The 18,074-nt window shown below is 48.0% G+C and overlaps 2 protein-coding genes across 3 annotated transcripts in view; one reads left to right on the top strand and one right to left on the bottom strand.

Moving 5' to 3' along the window:
* Nmral1 (NmrA like redox sensor 1) lies at positions 1-11,112 on the bottom strand. 2 transcript variants are annotated; one of them, XM_004652226.2, is made up of 5 exons: positions 10,799-11,104; positions 9,516-9,754; positions 4,981-5,230; positions 3,117-3,307; positions 1-284 (listed from the first exon to the last, which is right to left on the bottom strand). In XM_004652226.2, the coding sequence occupies exons 1-5, from the start codon at positions 10,836-10,838 to the stop codon at positions 105-107; spliced, it is 900 nt and encodes a 299-aa protein (XP_004652283.1). In that variant the 5' UTR covers positions 10,839-11,104; the 3' UTR covers positions 1-104. The 2 variants fall into 2 exon arrangements, with proteins under 2 accessions (XP_004652283.1, XP_045017676.1); XM_045161741.1 differs by lacking the exon at positions 3,117-3,307 and having other exon boundaries at positions 142-284; positions 10,799-11,112.
* A 6,842-nt stretch (positions 11,113-17,954) lies between these two features.
* Positions 17,955-18,074, top strand: part of Hmox2 (heme oxygenase 2) — a 36,279-nt gene continuing 36,159 nt past the window's right edge. The window contains exon 1 of the mRNA XM_004652227.3: positions 17,955-18,053. The gene's annotated coding sequence lies outside the window, so the exon portion shown is untranslated. The remainder of the gene's footprint in view (positions 18,054-18,074) is intronic.

Here is an 18,074-nt window from a genome sequence, read left to right as displayed (position 1 = left end):
TCTGTGAAAATAACAGCTTTATTTGAAAACAAAACAAAATACTTTTTGTACGCAGGGAAGGACGGCTTTTGTCTCTGTCTCACTTCTAGCTGGGGGTTTTGAGGTCACAGTTGGGCAAACTCCCCTTTGTGTTGCTGCAGCCACTGATCCAGTGTCCGGGCCTTGGGGTTGAGCCGCAGGGTCAGCTCAATGTTGCGCTCAGGATTCAGGGCGTAGAAACGAAACATGTTGGCCAGGTCACGGGCCCCAGGGAAGCCATGCTTCTCGTAGTCCTCAGGAGTTGTCTGAAAATAGAAAGCCCAGCACCCATGTCTGTCACCTCCAGAACCATGGGAAAGCCAGGTGGGTTTGGCTTTTAGAAAGCCAAAAGTGCCAGGCATGGTGGTGCACACCTTTAATCCCAGCACTCATGGTAGGAGGTAAGAGGATCACTATGAGTTCGAGGCCAGCCTGAGACTACACAGAATTCAGGTCATCTTGGACTAGAGTAAGACCCACCTTGAAAAACCAAATAAAGAAAAAAAAAGAAAGCCAAAATTTGGAAACCATAGCTCCTTTTAACAGCTACCTGACACTCGTTAAAGGTTCTTTCAAGACCATGATATGAAAGCCTTCAGTCCCTTCCAAAGCAGATATCTACAACATCACCTTGTTGCTCAAAAACCAAACCTGGGGGCTGAAGAGATGGCTTAGTGACTAAGGTATTTGTCTGAAAAGCCAAAGGATCCCAGTTCAATTCTCCAGGAACCATGTAAGCCAGATGCACAAGGGGGTGCATGCATCTGGAGTTTATTTGCAGTGGCGGGAGGCGCTGGCACGCCCACTCTTTCAAATAAATAAATACTTTTTTTAAAAAAAAAGCTAGGAAGCCGGGCGTGGTAGCACACGCCTTTAATCCCAGCACTTGGGAGGCAGAGGTGGGAGGATCAGCGAGAGTTCAAGGCCACCCTGAGACTCCATAGTGAATTCCAGGTCAGCCTGGGCTAGAGTGAAACCCTACGTCGAAAAACAAAAAAATAAAATAAAATAAAAAAAGCTGGGGCTGGAGAGATGGTTTAGTGCTTAAAGTGCCTGCCTGCAAAGCCAAAGGACCATAGTTTGACTCCTCAGGACCCAAATAAACCAGATGCCCAAGGGGGCACATGCGTCTGGAGTTCATTTGCAGTTGTTTGAGGCCCTGACGTGCCTATTCTCTTCCTTCCTCGCTCTTTCTCTATCTCTGCCTCTCTCTCTCAAATAAATTAATTAATTTAATGTTAAAAAAATTTTTAAAACCCTAAAGCCGTTCCCTATCCCCAAATGAATCTTATTTATTTATTTATTTTGGTTTTCAAGGTAGGGTCTTGCTCTAGTCCAGGCTGACCTGAACTTTACTATGTAGTCTCTGGCTGGCCTCAAACTCAAGTGATCCTCTTACTCTGCCTCCTGAGTGCTGAGATGGAAGGCATGCACCACCACGCCTGGCATGTCCCTATTCATAAGATATGACTGCTTAGTGCATTGCTCTAGCCCAGACTGACCTGAAATTCACTATGTAGTCTCAGGGTGGCCTCATTCTCATGGTGATCTTACTACCTCTGCCTCCTGAGTGCTGGGATTAAAGGCATGCACCACCACGCCTGGCAGCTTAATGCATTTTTAAAAAGTATTTTATTTATTTGCAAGCAGAGACACAGAGAGAGAGAGAATGGGCATACCAGGGCCTCCAGCTGCTGCAGAAAAGCTACAAATGTGTGTTCCACTGTGTGTCTGGTTTTGTGTGGGTACTAGGGAATCAAACCCAGGTTCTTAGGCGGTGCAGGCAAGCATTTTAACCACTGAGCCATCTCTCCAGCCCTCTAGTGCATTTCGTAGGCACTAGGCATTGCACTAAGAAAGCTGTACTGCCAGTTATTTCAATTGCATGAGGGTGGACACTATTAATGCACTGTTAGATGAGGAAGAGAAGAGCCACGTGCTGGTGACCTAAAGGACTGGATGGAAGCAAGATATGAATGCAGGGCCTGCAGAGATGGTTCAGCTGTTAAAGGTTCTTGCCTGCAAAGCCTTCTGGCTGGGGTTCCATTCACCAGGACCCATAAAGCCAAATGCAAAGTGGTGCATACATCTGGAGTTCATGTGCAGTGGCAGGAGGCCCTGGCACACCCATTCATTTAGTCTCTCTCTTGTTCTCTCTCTCTCTCTTTTTTTTTTTCAAGGTAGGGTTTCACTCTAGCTCAGGCTGACCTGGAATTCACTATGTAGTCGCAGGGTAGCCTCAAGCTGGTGGTGATTCTCCTACCTCTGCCTCCTGAGTGCTGGGATTAAAGGTGTGCGCCACTACGCCCAGCAATTTCTCTCTTCTTACATATAAATAAAATATTTAAAAAAAATTTTTTTTAAAAGATCTGAGTGCAGAAGCTCCTCCATGCTGCTTTGCTTGGGTCTGGGTGGGATCTCTACAGGTGACTTCTGCCTTTTAACCCACTGGTTCCCAGATTTTCTATAAATGGGCAAATTTACATTCCTGATGGGAGTAATAGATATTAGAAAGAAGGCACTCAAGGGTTTGAACAGGAAGCCTGAGTGTCGTCTGAGAGAAAGGACAGGAGGTCTCGGGCCGACCCATCTGGGCCGGAGGCACAGAGGTGAGGCCTGTCCGGCCGGCCTTCCGCACTCGTGTTGCACAGAAACCGAGAGACCGCTTTTCCAGCCTTCCTTGACTAGCCTACTGCCCACTCTTCCTGCTAACTTCTGTCCCCTTGGTCGTATCTAAGTCAGAAATTTCAACCTTGCATGCTAAGTCCCCAGAAACAGCATGGCATAAATGATCACTGTGACAATGAACTTCGATTTTCACTTGAGTCAAGGACACCCTAGATACTCCTTTCCAACAGCCAGAAAGGCCCCTTCAGGCCAGGCGTGGTGGCTATGCCTTTAATCCCTGCACTCAGGAGGCTGAGGCAGGAGGAACACTGTGCTTTATTGATGCCAGCCTGAGAGTAGATAGATAGTGAATTCCAAGTCAGCCTGGGCTACAGCAAGACCCCACCTCAATAAAAACAAGCCCCCATTGGGGTTCAGAAGGGCCTGGTGGAAGCTGGGACCTCACGGCCTGGGGGAAAGGAGAAGCCCACCTTGGCATGGTGCACAGTCTTGCCAGTGTGCCTGGTGAGCAGGGCGGCATACTCCTCGGCGGTGTGCCTGCAGGTGCTGAGCCCAATGTTCTGCCCGACATACTCTTCTGGTTTCTTCAGTAGGCTGAGCACCACGGGCCCCAGGTCACTCACAGCAATGCCGTCCATGGGAACATCACCCATAGGCAGATCTGTGGGGGGCCGAGAAACATGCTGGCAGGGACTAAGTTTCTCAAGGGGGCAGGAGCATTGCAGCTGGTTTTACCAGCAGCCAGTTTTCTGGGCACCTGCACACATCAGCCCTTGTATCACCTAGTTTCTAGTTTCTGTACCAAGTACCCAACAAAGAAGCAGCCTGAGTCAGGAACAGTTTATGTCGGCTGAGCAGGAACAGTCACAGGCATGTAGGCAGGAAACGTACGGCAGCGGGAGCTGGAGTCTACCAGAGCAAGGGAGAGCACACTTGTTTTATCTCGTCTCAGCTGCCCAGGTAAGGCAGGACCTTCTACCTCTATTTACCTAATCAAGATAATCCCTCACAGGCATGCCCAAGGGCTCGTTTCCTAGGTGATGCTAGGTCCAGTCAAACTGACAATACTTACATATCATAGCCCTGGCTACTGTCCAGGCATGTACTGTGTCCTATTCCCTTTCCTTTTTTTTCAGATAGGGTCTTGCTCTAGCCCAGACTGACCTGGAATTCACTATGGAGTCTCAGGCTAGCCTTGAACTCACAGCCGCCCTCCTACCTCTGACTCCTGAGTGCTGGGATTAAAGGCATGTGCCACCACATCTGGCTTGTTCTCTTTCTTACCTAGCTGCCCATTCAGACCTCTCAGGACCCAAGAGGAAGAAACCCAATTCAGAGCAGGATGTGATATTCCTAACCACAGCTCTGCAGGTATAAAGAGCCAGGTCACTGAGCTGCCATGGGTACCAGATACCACTCACTAAGTGGGCCGGGCTCCTGGGCTCCCTGAAAGCACCTGCATCCTCACAAAAAGGTGAGTGGCCCAATCATGGAGCCACGTGGCTGCACCCAAGTAAGGGGTGGGAGGCAGGGCCTCCTGTCTAATGATCAAACCCTATAATTAACTTCTCATTAGAGCTCTGATGGTGACTAAAATCCATTTTTTGTTATATATATATTTTTTGTTTGTTTGTTTGTTTTGTTTTTCAAGGTAGGATCTCATTCTGGCCCAGGCTGATCTAGAATTCATTGCGGAGTCTCTGGGTGGCCTTAAACTCACGGCAATCCTCCTACCTCTACCTCCCTACTGCTGGGATTAAAGACGTGCGCCACCACGCCCAGCCATATAATCTATTTTTGTTAGTTTTTCTGCTTTTACATCAACCTCCTGTCCCCCCCCCCCCAAAAAAAAAGGTGACAGAGCAAAGGAGTGGCTAGAAGCCACTTGCCACTCTCGCTTTGCCTCCAGTTCATCCTCCTCTAATTGCCAACTGGTAGGATTCCGGCTGGCTGAGGCTCCATCCAGGCCAGGCCGGTGTCTCCAGCCTGTTTATAGACTATCTGGCAAGCGTGAAGAAGAGCAAGATTTTTTTCTACTTGAAATCTACAACTGAACCCCACCATCCAGACCCCCTGCTCTTTGTTTTAGACCAGTATTAACTGCTCTTCTCACTCTGGGAGGTTTCCTCACTGCCACCAGGGACTGTTATATTAAACCCATTTCACAGGATGTGAAATCGAGGGACTAGCAAGGTTAGAGGACTTGCTCCAGCATAATGTAAAGGAGTCATTGCTTGGGTCCAGAATTATCTGACAATAACCCCACTTTTCGGATACACAGGAAATGTCACATGGCAAGAACACGGCTTCAGTGCGTGGGGTGGGGACACTCACCCAGCAAGTAGCTCTTTCCATCTGGAGCTTTCTGAGGCAGGAAGTAGGAAAGGAGGTTCTCGAAATAGCAGGGCAGCCGTACACTGGTCATGGGAACGCCAATGTCTCGGAAATACTCCTCCACCTCCCCTTTGCCATCAAAGTGGCCCGCTGCCAACCTGCCCGCTGTCAGCTTCCTGATATTCTCCAGGCCACTGTAGACCACGTAGTGAAGGCCCAGGCGCTTGGCTAGATCTGCCAGCAACTTGCCCTGTGTGCAGGAAAGGCGAGATCATGAGGCTAAAGAGGAAGGATGCGTGTCCCCAATCTCGGCCCCTTTGTGGCATTCTAACTGACAGTGTAACTGCCACAGCTGGGAGTCGAGAGCCAGGCGGCATGACACTTGTGTGTGGTGCCACACCTGTGCAGAACCGTAAGCCTTCAGCCTTCCTTCCACATTTATTTGAGAGAGAGAATGAGAATGGGTGTTGCAGTATGGTTCGCATTGCTGGTAGAAAATCACCCAACCAAGAGCAGCTTCTGGGAAAAAGAGATTTATTTTGGTTTACAGGTTCGAGGGGAAGCTCCACGGTAGCAGGGGAAAATGATGGCATGAGCAGAGGGTGGACATCACCTCCTGGCCAACATAAGGTGGACATCAGGAACAGGAGTGTGCTAAATACTGGCATGGGGAAGCTGGCTATAACACCCATAAGCCTGCCCCCAAGAATACACTCCCTCCAGGAGGCGTTAATTCCCAAATCTCCATCAGCTGGCAACCTAGCATTCCGAACACCTAAGTTTATGGGAGAAGACACCTGAATCAAATCACCACAATGGGCATAGTGAATGGTGGAGTGCCATGGCCTCTTGCAGCTGCAAATGAACTCCAGATGCATGCGCCACTTTGTGTGTCTGGCTTTGGGTGAATACTGGGGCACCAAACCCAAACCTGTGGGCTTTGCAAGCAAGAGCCTTTAAGTGCTGAGTCATTTCTCTGGCCCTCAACCTTCCTTTAATAGCACATAGTTTGTTCTCAACTACAGCCCACTATACATATTGAGGGAAAGTAAGGTCAGAGGTAGAAGCAGGACCAGAAATTCAAGGCCAGCCTTGGCTACATGACAACCTGAAAGGCTTGACTGACGTGAGGAAGCAGATCAGTAAAGCTGGTGCAGATTTATTGGCACAGCTCTCGGGCAAGGTTCACTGGTCCCAAGATGTGAGGACAGAGAAATTGCATCCGGGACCTAAGATGGAGGTCTTTTAAAAGGGGAGGGCAGGGGGAAGATGACATGCTAGCTAGGAACCAGAGGCAGGCTGAGGAAAGTAACTATTTCAAGGATGGGAGGGAATAGAGGTCTCCTTATAAGATTCCAACTAGGGAGAGGGACCAGCCTTTGGCTGGCAGGGGAGTCTTGAAACTGCTGGTCTCCTGATCATGCCCAGGAATGTGGGTGGTGGGGTTATTGGAGGGCACTGCCGTCATATTAGGCCCTTTATTCTGAGCATGGTCCTGCCTAACACACTGTCTCAAAAAATGTGTAAGAGGCTGGAGAGATTAACTCAGCAGTTAAGGCAACTGCCTGCAAAGCATAAGGACCTGAGTTCAATTCCTCAGTACCCACTAATACCAGATGTACAAGGCCGTGAAAGCTTCTGGAGTTCACTTGCAGTGGACAGAGGCCCTGGTGTGCTCATTATCTCTATCTGCCTCTCTCCATCTTAAATAAATAAATAAATAAATAAATAAATAAATAAATAAATAAATAAATGTGTGTGTGTGTGTGTGTGTGTGTGTGTGTGTGTGCGCGTATATATTTTGTTTGTTTGTTTGTTTGTTTGTTTTGTTTTTTTTTGAGGCAGGGTCTCACTCTGGCCCAGGCTGACCTGGAATTCACTCTGTATTCTCAGGGTGGTCTCGAACTCACAGCAATCCTCCTACCTCTCCCTCCTGAGTGCTGGGATTAAAAGTGTGCTCACCACCACACCTGCTTAATAAATATATGTTTTAAAAAGTGGGGTGAGGGAGTGAACTACAACCTGGGGGGCCATGGAAGCTCATCCAATTCCCACACCCCATCTCTGCTGGGCTGGGCGCACCCTACCCGTGGAGCTCAGAGTAAACTATGAAGGCTACATCGCAGTGGTTAGACCTCTCGGACCGCTCCGGTTCTACTGTGCACCACGTGACTCCATCGCTTAACTGCGATGAACGATGAACGTTGACCCCTGCTGTTAAAGTTGTATTCAGGAGGTCAAATGGCAGTTCCCAAAAAGCTCTTCCCTCTGGAAACCTGGGATTGTGACTTTATTCAGGGACATGGTCTTTGCAGGTATCATTAAGGGTCCTGAGATGTGATCGTCTTAAACTAACCAGGTGAACCCTAAGTCCAGTGACAAGCACCCTGAGGGTGAGAAGATAGCCAGACAAGTACTGCACCTCTGTTAATACATCACTTGAAAGGTGGGGACAGGAGGGTCGGGAGTTGAAGGCCAACCTTAACTACATAGTAGTAAAAAAAGGAAGCCAAGTATGACAGCATACGCCTATAATTCTAGCACTCATCCCGGTACTTGCAAGGCCAACTTGGACTTACAAAGGCAGACCTAGTCTCAACCTCCTCTCCACAACCTCCACCCTCTTCCCCTGCAAAAGAAAAGTCAGAAGAGAAGGAGAAGGCCATGAGAAGACAGACTGACATGCAGCTGTCAGAGATGTCCACAGTCATAGGAGGCAGTGACCTTGCTGATGCCTTGATTTTAGACTTCTAGCTTCCAGAACTGTGAATCAATCAATCTCTTGCTCTCTCTTTGCACATGTATGCATATAGTGTGCACGCATGGGTATACGTGTTGCATATATGCATGTATGGGTCAAGAGGCCAAAAACTGACCATATTCCTCCACTGCTTTCCACCTTTTTGTTTGTTTTGTTTTCCAAGGTAGCATTGCTCTAGCCCAGGCTGACCTGGAATTCAGTATGTAGTCTTCAGGATGGCTTTGAACTCTCAGCAATTTTCCTACCTCTGCCTCCCAAGTGCTGGGATTAAAGGCTTGTGTTACCACACCTGGCTCACCTTATTCTTTGAGAGTATCTCTTGCTGAACCCATAGCTCATCCATTCAGCTAGACCAGCTAGTCAGCAAACCCCAGGGATCCTCCTGTCTCTGCCTCCCCAGCACTGGGATTACAGACATGCATCACCACATTAAGCTTTTACGTGCATGCTAAGGGTCTGAACTCAGGTCCTTGTGCTTTTGTGGCAAGCACTTTACCGATTGAGCTATCTCCCCAGCCAATGTCTGTGGTTTTAAACCATTTAATGGTCTTTTGTTACAGTAGTCCCAAAGATGTGACAGAAGAAATTTAACAAAGAAACCAGGCCCAAGCCCGGGAAGGGGTGGTACATGCCTTTAATCCCAGCACTCAGGAAACAGAGGTAGGAGAATCACCATGAGCTTGAGGCCATCCTGACACTACACAATGAATTCCAGGTCAGCCTATGCTAGAGCGATACCCTGCCTAGAAAACCAAAACCAAAACAAATCAAAAGAAACCAGGCCTGGATGATACTCTAAAGCTTTACTAGGGAGACAAAGTGACCCAAGTCCCCTCCCTGTGTACGCAGCTGTACCCTGCTTGTATGTTGTCTGCCTAGTGTAGCCAAAGACACAAATACCCCCAAACAAACAGCCTTCTGTCCTGCCTCTGTACTTTCTTATCACTGACTTACTGCTAAGGAGTTTTCTGTTGGTGCCCCCAAATCATGTAACCTTAGAAACTTGTAACCCATCAATCGCATAATGAATTCAAGATGATGCCAAGCTGCCTGCCATATTGTCTATAAAACTCCCAGCTATCAGAGCTCAGGACTCAGGCTTTGGGAGTTATTCTCCTGAGTCCATGTCGACATGAATAAATTCTGATTCTCTATCTCTGCTCTGGTGTCAACTCTGTGTGACTCAGTTACCTGTAACAAAGAAGCTCATACAAGGTTGCCAAGATTGGGGAGACAATATCTGTTTTGTTTTGTTTTTTGTTTTGTTTTGTTTCCCGATCTCACTCTAGCTCAGGCTGACCTGGAATTCACTATATAGTCTCAGGGTGGCCTCGAACTCATGGTTATCCTCCTACCTCTGTCTCCCAAGTGCTGGGATTAACGGCATGTGCCACCACACCTGGCCAAGATCTATTTTAATCAGATATTTGTCCACTGTTTGCTATGGTTTGGATGCGGTTTAAACCCTAAGGATTCAAGGGTTAGAAGGTATGTCCTTGCACGTCTTTAATCCCAGCTCTCAGGAGGCCAGCCTGAGACTACATAGTGAAATCCAGGTCAGCCTGGACTACAGTGAGACCCTACCTTGAAAAAAAAAAAAAAAAAAAGCATGCCCACATGTCCTCTATCTGAGCTCGGCGTAAAGACAAGACAGCAGTGCTCAGAATTTTCCTGGCAAGTCAGAGTTGCCTTCCTGAAGCAGCGGGGGCACCAGGGGCTCACCTGGTCACACGGCACTGAGCCAGGCTTCCTCGCACCTACCCAAGGCTCTCACCTGCTTCACCTCCTGCTCCTGGCTGCAGTTCTCCCAGTAGTTGGTCACAATGAAGGCGGCGTAAGCCCCAGTCAGGGCCAGCTCCATGCTCGCCTTGTCATTCTGGTCTCCTTGCACTACCTCAGCTCCTTGCTGCTTCAGCTCCTTTGCTGCCCTCTGCTCAGGGTTTCGTGTCACCACTCGAACCCTGAACGTCCCATCTTCCAGCAGTGTGCGGGCCACCGAGCCCCCTTGGGCACCTGTGAAGTCAGGAAGACCTCTGTGATCACAGCTGCTAGAGTCCAGGCAAAAGCGGAGTACAGGGTTGCTCCATGGAAGCAAAACACATCCAGGAAACATGCATTCTCACATTAAATCACCTCTAGGTTTTCGTTTTAGACAGGGTCTCATTAGGTAGCCTAGGCTAGCCTTGAACTGTTGATTCTCCTGCCTCCGCCTCCTAAAGGGTATAGTTTAGTGGTAGTGTTTGCTTAGCATGCATGAGGCTCTAAATTCAATCCATAGCACCACAACAAATTATTTTTATTTTATCATTATTATTATTGATTTTTCAAGATCGTGTCTCACTCTAGCCCAGGCTGATCTGGAATTAGTCACAGGCTGGCCTCAAACTCACAGCCTGCCAAGTGTTGGGATTGAGGTAGGGTCTCGCTTGAGCGCAGGCTGACCTGGAATTCACTCTGTAGTTTCAGGGTGGCCTTGGACTCATAGCATCCTACCTATGCTGGAATTAAAGGCATGTGCCACCACAACAGGCTATTTTTTTTTTCTTATTTTATTTATTTAAGCCGAGGCAGAGGTAGGAGGATCGCCATAAGTTGGAGGCCATCCTGAGAATACAGAGTGAATTCCAGGTCAGCCTGGACTACCGTGAGACCCTATCTCAAAAACAAAAGCAAATAAATAAAATAAAATAAAATATTTATTTAGCCGGACGTGGTGGTACATGCCTTTAATCCCAGCACTCGGGAGGTAGAAGTAGGAGGATCGCCATGAGTTCGAGGCCACCCTGAGACTCCATAGTGAATTCCAGGTTAGCCTGGACTAGAATGGGGGGGGGGCAGAAAAAAAGAAAGGGCTTAGCTGTTAAGGCGCTTGCCTACGAAGCTTAAGGACCTAAGTTCGATTCCCCAGTACCCGTGTAAGCCAGATGCACAAGGTAGTGCAGGCGTCTGGAGTTCACATGGAATCCTGCCCATGACCCGCCCCGGCGGGTCCTACTGACCTCGGTGCAGGCAGACCCAGGGCAGACGGCAGAACCACACCAGGCCCAAACTGCTCACCTGTGGCTCCAAAAACCACCACGAGCTTCTTGTCGGCCATGAGGACCACGGCCTAACGAGCGCGTCCGAGAGGCGGCGGGTCGCAGGGCTGGGGATGGGCAGGGGGGGCCGCCCGAGCCTGCGCACGCCCAGATCTCGCCACGCCCAGGGGCCTGGATTCCCGGCGACTCGGGTGGGGATCCGAAATTGCCGCGGGACTCCCCTGTTCCCGGAAGGGAAAGACTCGGGGGCTTGGGGCGAGCCCGCTCGCCTGTCGAGGAGCCCACGGAACGCGGGAGCCGCAGCGCCAGCCCGCGCCCGCAAAGCCCGCCCGCGCGGGCGAGAGGCTGGTCCTGTGGTCCGCTCCCAAGTGCCAGGGGGAGCCCAGCCCGGACCCGCGCTCAGCTGCCCGTCCCCCCTTTGCTGCCCTAGATGGTTCGTCCCGGCACGCGAGGTTCAGATTTGCTCGCCCTTGCAAGCGCCAATCCTAGTGCCCTTCGGATTTGGCCTCAGTGCTCCTGGCTTTGTTGCCACGGGACCGGGTGGATGCCCCGAGAAGCCAAAAAATAAGTAAACTGGCAAATAAATAAATAAATAGAATAACGTCTTTGACTCGCATGAACACCGTTATTATTAAATGCCCATGGATCTTATACCCCGGCGCCTTTTTTTTTTTTTTTTTTTTAAGGCAAGCCCAACAGACTGGCCTTTTTTGTTTTTGTTTTTGGAGGTCGGGGTCTCACTCTAGCCCAGACTGACCTGGAACTCACTATGTAGTCGCGGGTGGCCTTGATCTCATGACAATCCTCCCATCTCTGCCTCCCAAGTGCTGGGATTGAAGGGTGAGCCAACACGCTTGGCTCCCTTTAAGTTTTTTTTTTCATTTATTTTTATTTTTATTTATTTATTTGAGAGCGACAGAGAAAGACGCAGAGAGAGAGAGAGAGAGAGAGAGAGAGAGATAGACAGACAGATAGATAAGATGGATGGATGGATGGAAAGAAAGAGAGAGAGAGAGAGAGAATGGGCGCACCAGGGCTTCCAGACACTGCAAATGAACTCCAGATGCGTGCGCCCCCTTGTGCATCTGGCTAACGTGGGTTCTGGGGAATTGAGCCTTGAACCGGGGTCCTTAGGTTTTACAGGCAAGCGTTTAATCGCTAAGCCATCTCTCCAGCCCATCTTTTTTTTTTTTTTTTTAACAGAAAGAAAGAGGCAGAGAGAGAGCGCGAGAATGGGCTCACCTCCAGCTTGCAAAGAAACTCCAGACGCATGCTTCCCCTTATGCATCTGCCTTACCTGGGTCCTGGGGAAATCAAGCCTCGAACTGGGGTCCTTACGCTTCACAGGCAAGCACTTAACCGCTAAGTCATTTCTCCAGCCCTCCCTTTAAGTTTTTTATTTTTTTAATTTTTTTAACTTTTTGTTTTGTTTTGTTTTTCTGGATAGGGTCTCACTGGAGCCCAGGCTGATCTGGAATTCACTATGGAGTCTCAGGGTGGCCTCAAATTCACAGCAATCCTCCTACCTCTGCCTCCCGAGTGCTGGGATTAAAGGTGTGTGCCACCACACCTGGCTCCTTTAGGTTTTTTATTGTAAACTCCTTAATGATGTTCATTTATCTGTAAACAAGCAAAGACACTGAGGATGGGGCAATGTGACACCCTACTTGGCAGATGCTGGACTCTCCCTTAAGGCCCTGGGTGCCTTGGGCAAAAGAACTGTCAAGCAACCTGCTAGACTGTCCTTGTGCCAGCAACAGCCATCTGGAACATTCCACCGACACCTTGAGAAAGCTATGCAATGATCATTGGACTCTTCAAGGCTCAAACTCAGTCAGGGATGTGTGAAACAGTTTGTAACAAACTTTTTTTTTTCCTTCTTCTTTTTTTTTTTTTTGGTAGGGTTTTGCTCTAGTCCAGGCTGACCTGGAATGGAATTCACTATGTAGTCTCAGGGTGGCCTTGAATTCACAGTAATTGTTCTACCTCTGCATCCCAAGTGCTGGGATTACAGGTACGCACCACCACGCCCAGCTTGTACCAAACTTTTTGCTTAGCACAAGCCTTGGGGAGGGGAAAAAGGCGGACCCTGGCTGTGTTTGAAACCTGCAGGCAGGGTTATGAGATACCCACTCCCATCCAACGCCAATGGCTTTTTAAAAGTTCTGAGGGATTCAGCTATAGTACTCCTAGGCATATATCCTAAGGACTCATCTCATTTTCTTAGAAGTACGTGCTCAACCATGTTTACTGCTGCTCAATTTATAATAGCTGGGAAATGGAACCACCCTAGATGTCCCTCAACTGATGAGTGGATAACAAAGATATGGCACATTTATACAATGGAGTTCTACTCAGTGATAAAGAAAAATAAAGTTATGAAAATTTCAGGAAAATGGATGGATCTGGAAAGGATTATACTAAGTGAGGTAACCCAGGCCCAGAAAGCCAAGTGCCACATGTTCTCTCTCATATGTGGATCCTAGCTACAGATGATTGGGCTTCTATGTGAGAAAGAAAAACAATCTCAGTAGCAGAGGCCAGTAAACTAAAAAAGAGATACAAAGGGAAGAGAAAGGAAGGGAGGAGGGTACTTAATAGGTTGATATTGTATATAAGTAACTAGAAGAATAGATTAATTGGGGTAAAAAGGCCCAAAGTGAGGTCAGGGGAGGAGATTGAGTAAAGGAAAGGTGGAGGGAAGGCTAATCAAAATCTAAAAGGATATAAATAAATCATATGGAGGGGCTGGAGAGATGGCTTAGCGGTTAAGCGCTTGCCTATGAAGCCTAAGTACCCAGGTTTGAGGCTCAATTCTCCAGGACCCACGTTAGCCAGATGCACAAGGGGGCACAGATGTCTGGAGTTCATTTACAGTGGCTGGAAGCCATATTCTCTCTCTCTCTCTTTCTCTCTCTCTCTCTCTCTCTCTCTCTCTGCCTCTTTCTGTCTCTGTCACTCTCAAATAAATAAATAAAAATGAGTAAAAAAATTATAAAAAAAGAAAAATAAATCATATGGAATTCTCCAATTTTGGACAATGGAACACTCAGGAGCCATAGATCATTGCCAGAAAATTTTCAGTACCAGAGATGGGATACCTTCCAGTGAGTTGTTGGCCAGGGAGGTCCCTGATGCCCCCAAAAACATTATAGACGATTGCCAAGGCCCTAAATTTCCCACCAGGAATCGATGGTAAAACCCTATTACTGAAGACTCCACATACTTGGGCTGCAAGGCCACTGAGAAATCCTGCTGGAACTGAGCTGATAACCTCCTCCATGTAGACCAGCTGACAGAAAGCTGCAAGAAGCCATTCTACATGCCATTCAATGGGACAAAGAGATACCACCAGTGAAGATACTCAACAGTGGTCACTGCAAGACTTAGAATGGGCCAGCCAGGCCAAATGAGCCAAACGGTGCAATAGTGGCATGTCTGTCATGGTGGAAACCAACTGCCCTCCAATTGGACTGGAGGCCCACTCCAAGGGAGGGAATACATCCCTGATACTGAAAACTTAAAACAGGGGTAGTCATGAGCCCTAGGAGTGTAACATCTGCTGATGTCTGGATAAGTGTATATACTTTGCTTATCAAACTGCCCAGTAAGCACTTCTCTTAATGTTCATACCCTTATATTAATGCTACTCTCATTTTGGGTAGAGAATCTTCTCTTTTCAGATGACAGTGACCTTGGGGATGACTCAGAAGGTATCATGGTGTTGGAAAGAAGTGACTAGACTACCGAGTAACATCTCCATCACACCTTTCAAGGCTCAGGGTCTAAGGCGGAAGAGGTGGCGGAAGGAATGTAAGAGCCAAAGAAGGGTTGGACTCCTTACAACGTGCTCCCTCCAGACATAAAATGGCCTCAATATCCATGACCTCATAGTGCCTGACACTACCTACACAAGACCATCATAAGGGGAGGGAAAGATCACATCAAAATAAAAGAGTCTTATTGAGATGGGGTGGGGATATGACGGAGAATGGAATTTCAAAGGGGAAAGTGGGGGAAGGGAGGGTATTACCATGGGATATTTTTTATAATCATGGAAAATGTTTTTAAAAATTGAGAAAAAAATAAAATAAAATAAGATTTTTTTTTAAAGTTTCTGAGGGATGGCTTAGTGGATAAGGCATTTGCCTGCAAAGCCAAAAGACCCAGGTTCGATTCCCCAGGACCCACTTTAGCCAAATGCACAAGTGGTGCACTGGAGTTCGTTTGCAGTGGCTGAAGGCCCTGGGGTGCCCATTCTCTCTTTCTCCTCTTCCTCTGTCAAATAAATAATAAAATATCTTTATTTATTTATTTATTTATTTTTAAATTTTAACTTTTTAAAAAATTTTTATTAGCATTTTCCATGATTATAAAAAAATACCCCATGGTAATTCCCTCCCTTCCCCCCCCCACTTTCCCCTTTGAAATACCATTCTCCATCATATTACCTCCCCATCTCAATCATTGAATAAAATATCTTTTAAGCCCTATTATAAGGGACAATATATGTATATATATGTGTATATATATGTTTAAAGCTGGGTGTGGTTGTGCATGACTTTAATCCCAGCACTCAGGAAGGAGAAGTAGGAAGATTGATAAGAGTCTGAGGCCACTCTGAGACTACCTAGTGAATTCCAGGTCAGCCTGGGCTAGAGAGCAATACCCTACCCTGAAAGAAAAAAAAAAATTAAGAAAAGGAAAAAAAGAGAACATATCATTAACACGACAATAGTGCTTTACTTAACACCTGCCCAGTGCACCAAGAAGAGATGGGTCCCTTTCATCTCTCTCACTCCCAGATGGTTCCCATCAAGTGCCCTAATGAAGAGAACACTGCACTGGCCCTACCTGGTTCAAAAGCCATATTGTCACTCCAGAAGGCCTTAAACTCATTAGAATTTCATTATCATGGCAACAAGTCACTTGCTGTCACAAGAGAGCCAGCCATAAACAAACTAGGGAAGAAAAGAGGGTGACTCTGGTTCCTGGAAATTTGTCTTCACCATGAAAAGCTCTGATGAGAAGCTAGGGGTGTAATTTGGTGGTACAACCCTTGTCTGGCATGCTGGAGTCCCTGGGCTGAATCTCCAGGGCTGCATCCTATCCTCCTCTGCTCCCTAAGACCCCCAGAAAGTTCTGGTAGTAGCTTGCAAGCAACACCTCTTCAGTCCTACTAAAAATCCAAGCCCCCAAAAGCCAGGTATGGTGGCACGTGCCTTTAATCCCAGCAGAGGCAGAGGAATGCCATGAGTTCAAGACCACCCTGAGACTACATAGTGAATTCCAAGTCAGCCTGGGCTAGAGCTGTTCAGGGGGATGGTGTCTTTATTTTTATTTATTTATTTGAGAGAGAGAGAGAGACAGAGAAAAAGAATGAGAATGGACTTGCCAGGGTCTCCCGCCACTGCAAATGAACTCCAGACTCATGCACCACCGTGCATCTGTCTTACATGGGTACTGGGGAATTGAACCTGGGCCCTTAGGTTTTGTAGAAAATAGCTTTAACTGCTAAGCCATCGCTTTAGCTCCCTACCCTCCTTTTATTTCTTTAAATTTTTTTCTGTTTTATTTATTTATTTGAGAGTGACAGACGGAGAAAGAACAAGGCAGAGAGAGAGAGAGAGAAAGAGAGAGAGAGAGAGAGAGAGAGAGAGAGAGAGAGACAGGGAGAGGTGGGGGGGGAGAATGGGCAGCCAGGGCCTCCAGCCACTGCAAACGAACTCCAGACACATGACCCCCCTTGTGCATCTGGCTAATGTGGGTCCTGGGGAATCCAGCCTCTAACCGGGGTCCTTAGGCTTCCCAGGCAAGCCTTAACTGCTAAGACACCTCTCCAGCCCCCTACCCTCCTTTTAAACGTGAGGTCTAATTCTCTGGCTATGGACTTCATGTGTGTGTGGTACTGGGATCAAACCAGGGTCTTGCATGTGTTAGATAAGCACTCAACCTATACATACATCTTCAGACCTTGACTTTGTTGTTTTTTCCAGTTAGGGCCTCACCCTAGGCCCAGGCTGACCTGGAACTATGTAGTCTCAGGGTGACCTTGAATTTATGGTAACCATCCTACCTCTGCCTCCCAAGTGCTGGGATTAAAGATATGAGCCATCATACTGGGCTAGCTGACCTTGCCTTTCTGAGACAAAGTCTCAGTCCAGTTTCCTTCCTGAGTGCTAAAATTATAGTCATATGCCATGAAACCCAGCTCTGCGTGTGTGTGTGTGTGTGTGTGTGTGTGTGTGTGTGTAGAGCTAGGGATCAAACTCAGGATTTAGGGTCTCACATATGCTAGGGAAGCACTCTACCAGTTGAGGCACATCCTGAAACCCACACATGGCTTTTTGAAATTATTCTTTATTTTATTTTATTAATTAATTTATTTTGAGGCAAGGTCTCACTCTAGTCCAGGCTGACCTGGAACTCACTTTGTAGCCCATGCTGGTCTTGAACTCATAAGGATCCTCTTACCTCAGGCTCCAGAGTGCTGGGATTGAAGGGGTGAGCTACCATGCCTGACTCATACTTGGCTCATGCTGGGATTAAAAAAAAAATATATATATATATATATATATATATATGTGTGTGTGTGTGTGTATATATATATTTATATACACATACATATATACATACATACATACATACTTATTTATATTTATACATTTACTTATTTTAGAGAGAGAGAGATGCAGAGAGAGAATTAACATGCTAGGGCCTCAGCCACTGATACTGAACTCCAAACGCTTGCACTGCCTGGTGGGCACGTGCGACCTTGAGGTTGCATCACCTTTGTGTGTCTGGCTAACATGGGATCTGGAGAATAGAACACGGGGCCTTAGGCTTTGAAGGCAAGCACCTTAACCACTGCGCCATGTCTCCAGCCCCAGGCTGTTCTTGAACTAATGGCAATCCTTTTACCTGTGCCTGAGAGCTGGGAGTCCGAGCACACGCTATACCACGTCTAGTCTGCGTTCTCTGTTGTCGGCACCCATTCCCTCCCCACGATTCTAGCGCTCAGTCTGACGCGCCCCAGCCGTGCCAGGCGACGGAAGAGGCCGCTGGCGCTGGAAGCCGGGCGTCACCTGACGGCCACGTGACGAGGCGCGTGCCGGCCGCGGCTTTCCCGGCTGGGGGCGTGTCCCGCGCAGGCCCCGCCCAGCGCTGCGTGCGCACGTCGCGCCCGCCTCCTCGCTGCTGCGCGGCTGTGGCCGGGCGCGGGGAGTCGCTGAGGAGGACGTGGACGGACCGACCTGCCCGCCCGACCGGTTGCGGTGAGAGGCCCTCGCGGTTCC

Source organism: Jaculus jaculus, chromosome 11, assembly GCF_020740685.1.
Source record: "Jaculus jaculus isolate mJacJac1 chromosome 11, mJacJac1.mat.Y.cur, whole genome shotgun sequence".
In the NCBI taxonomy this organism is placed as follows: Eukaryota; Metazoa; Chordata; class Mammalia; order Rodentia; family Dipodidae; genus Jaculus; species Jaculus jaculus.
Note: the sequence above shows the minus strand (reverse complement) of the source record. Positions and strands in the feature narration are given on the sequence as shown.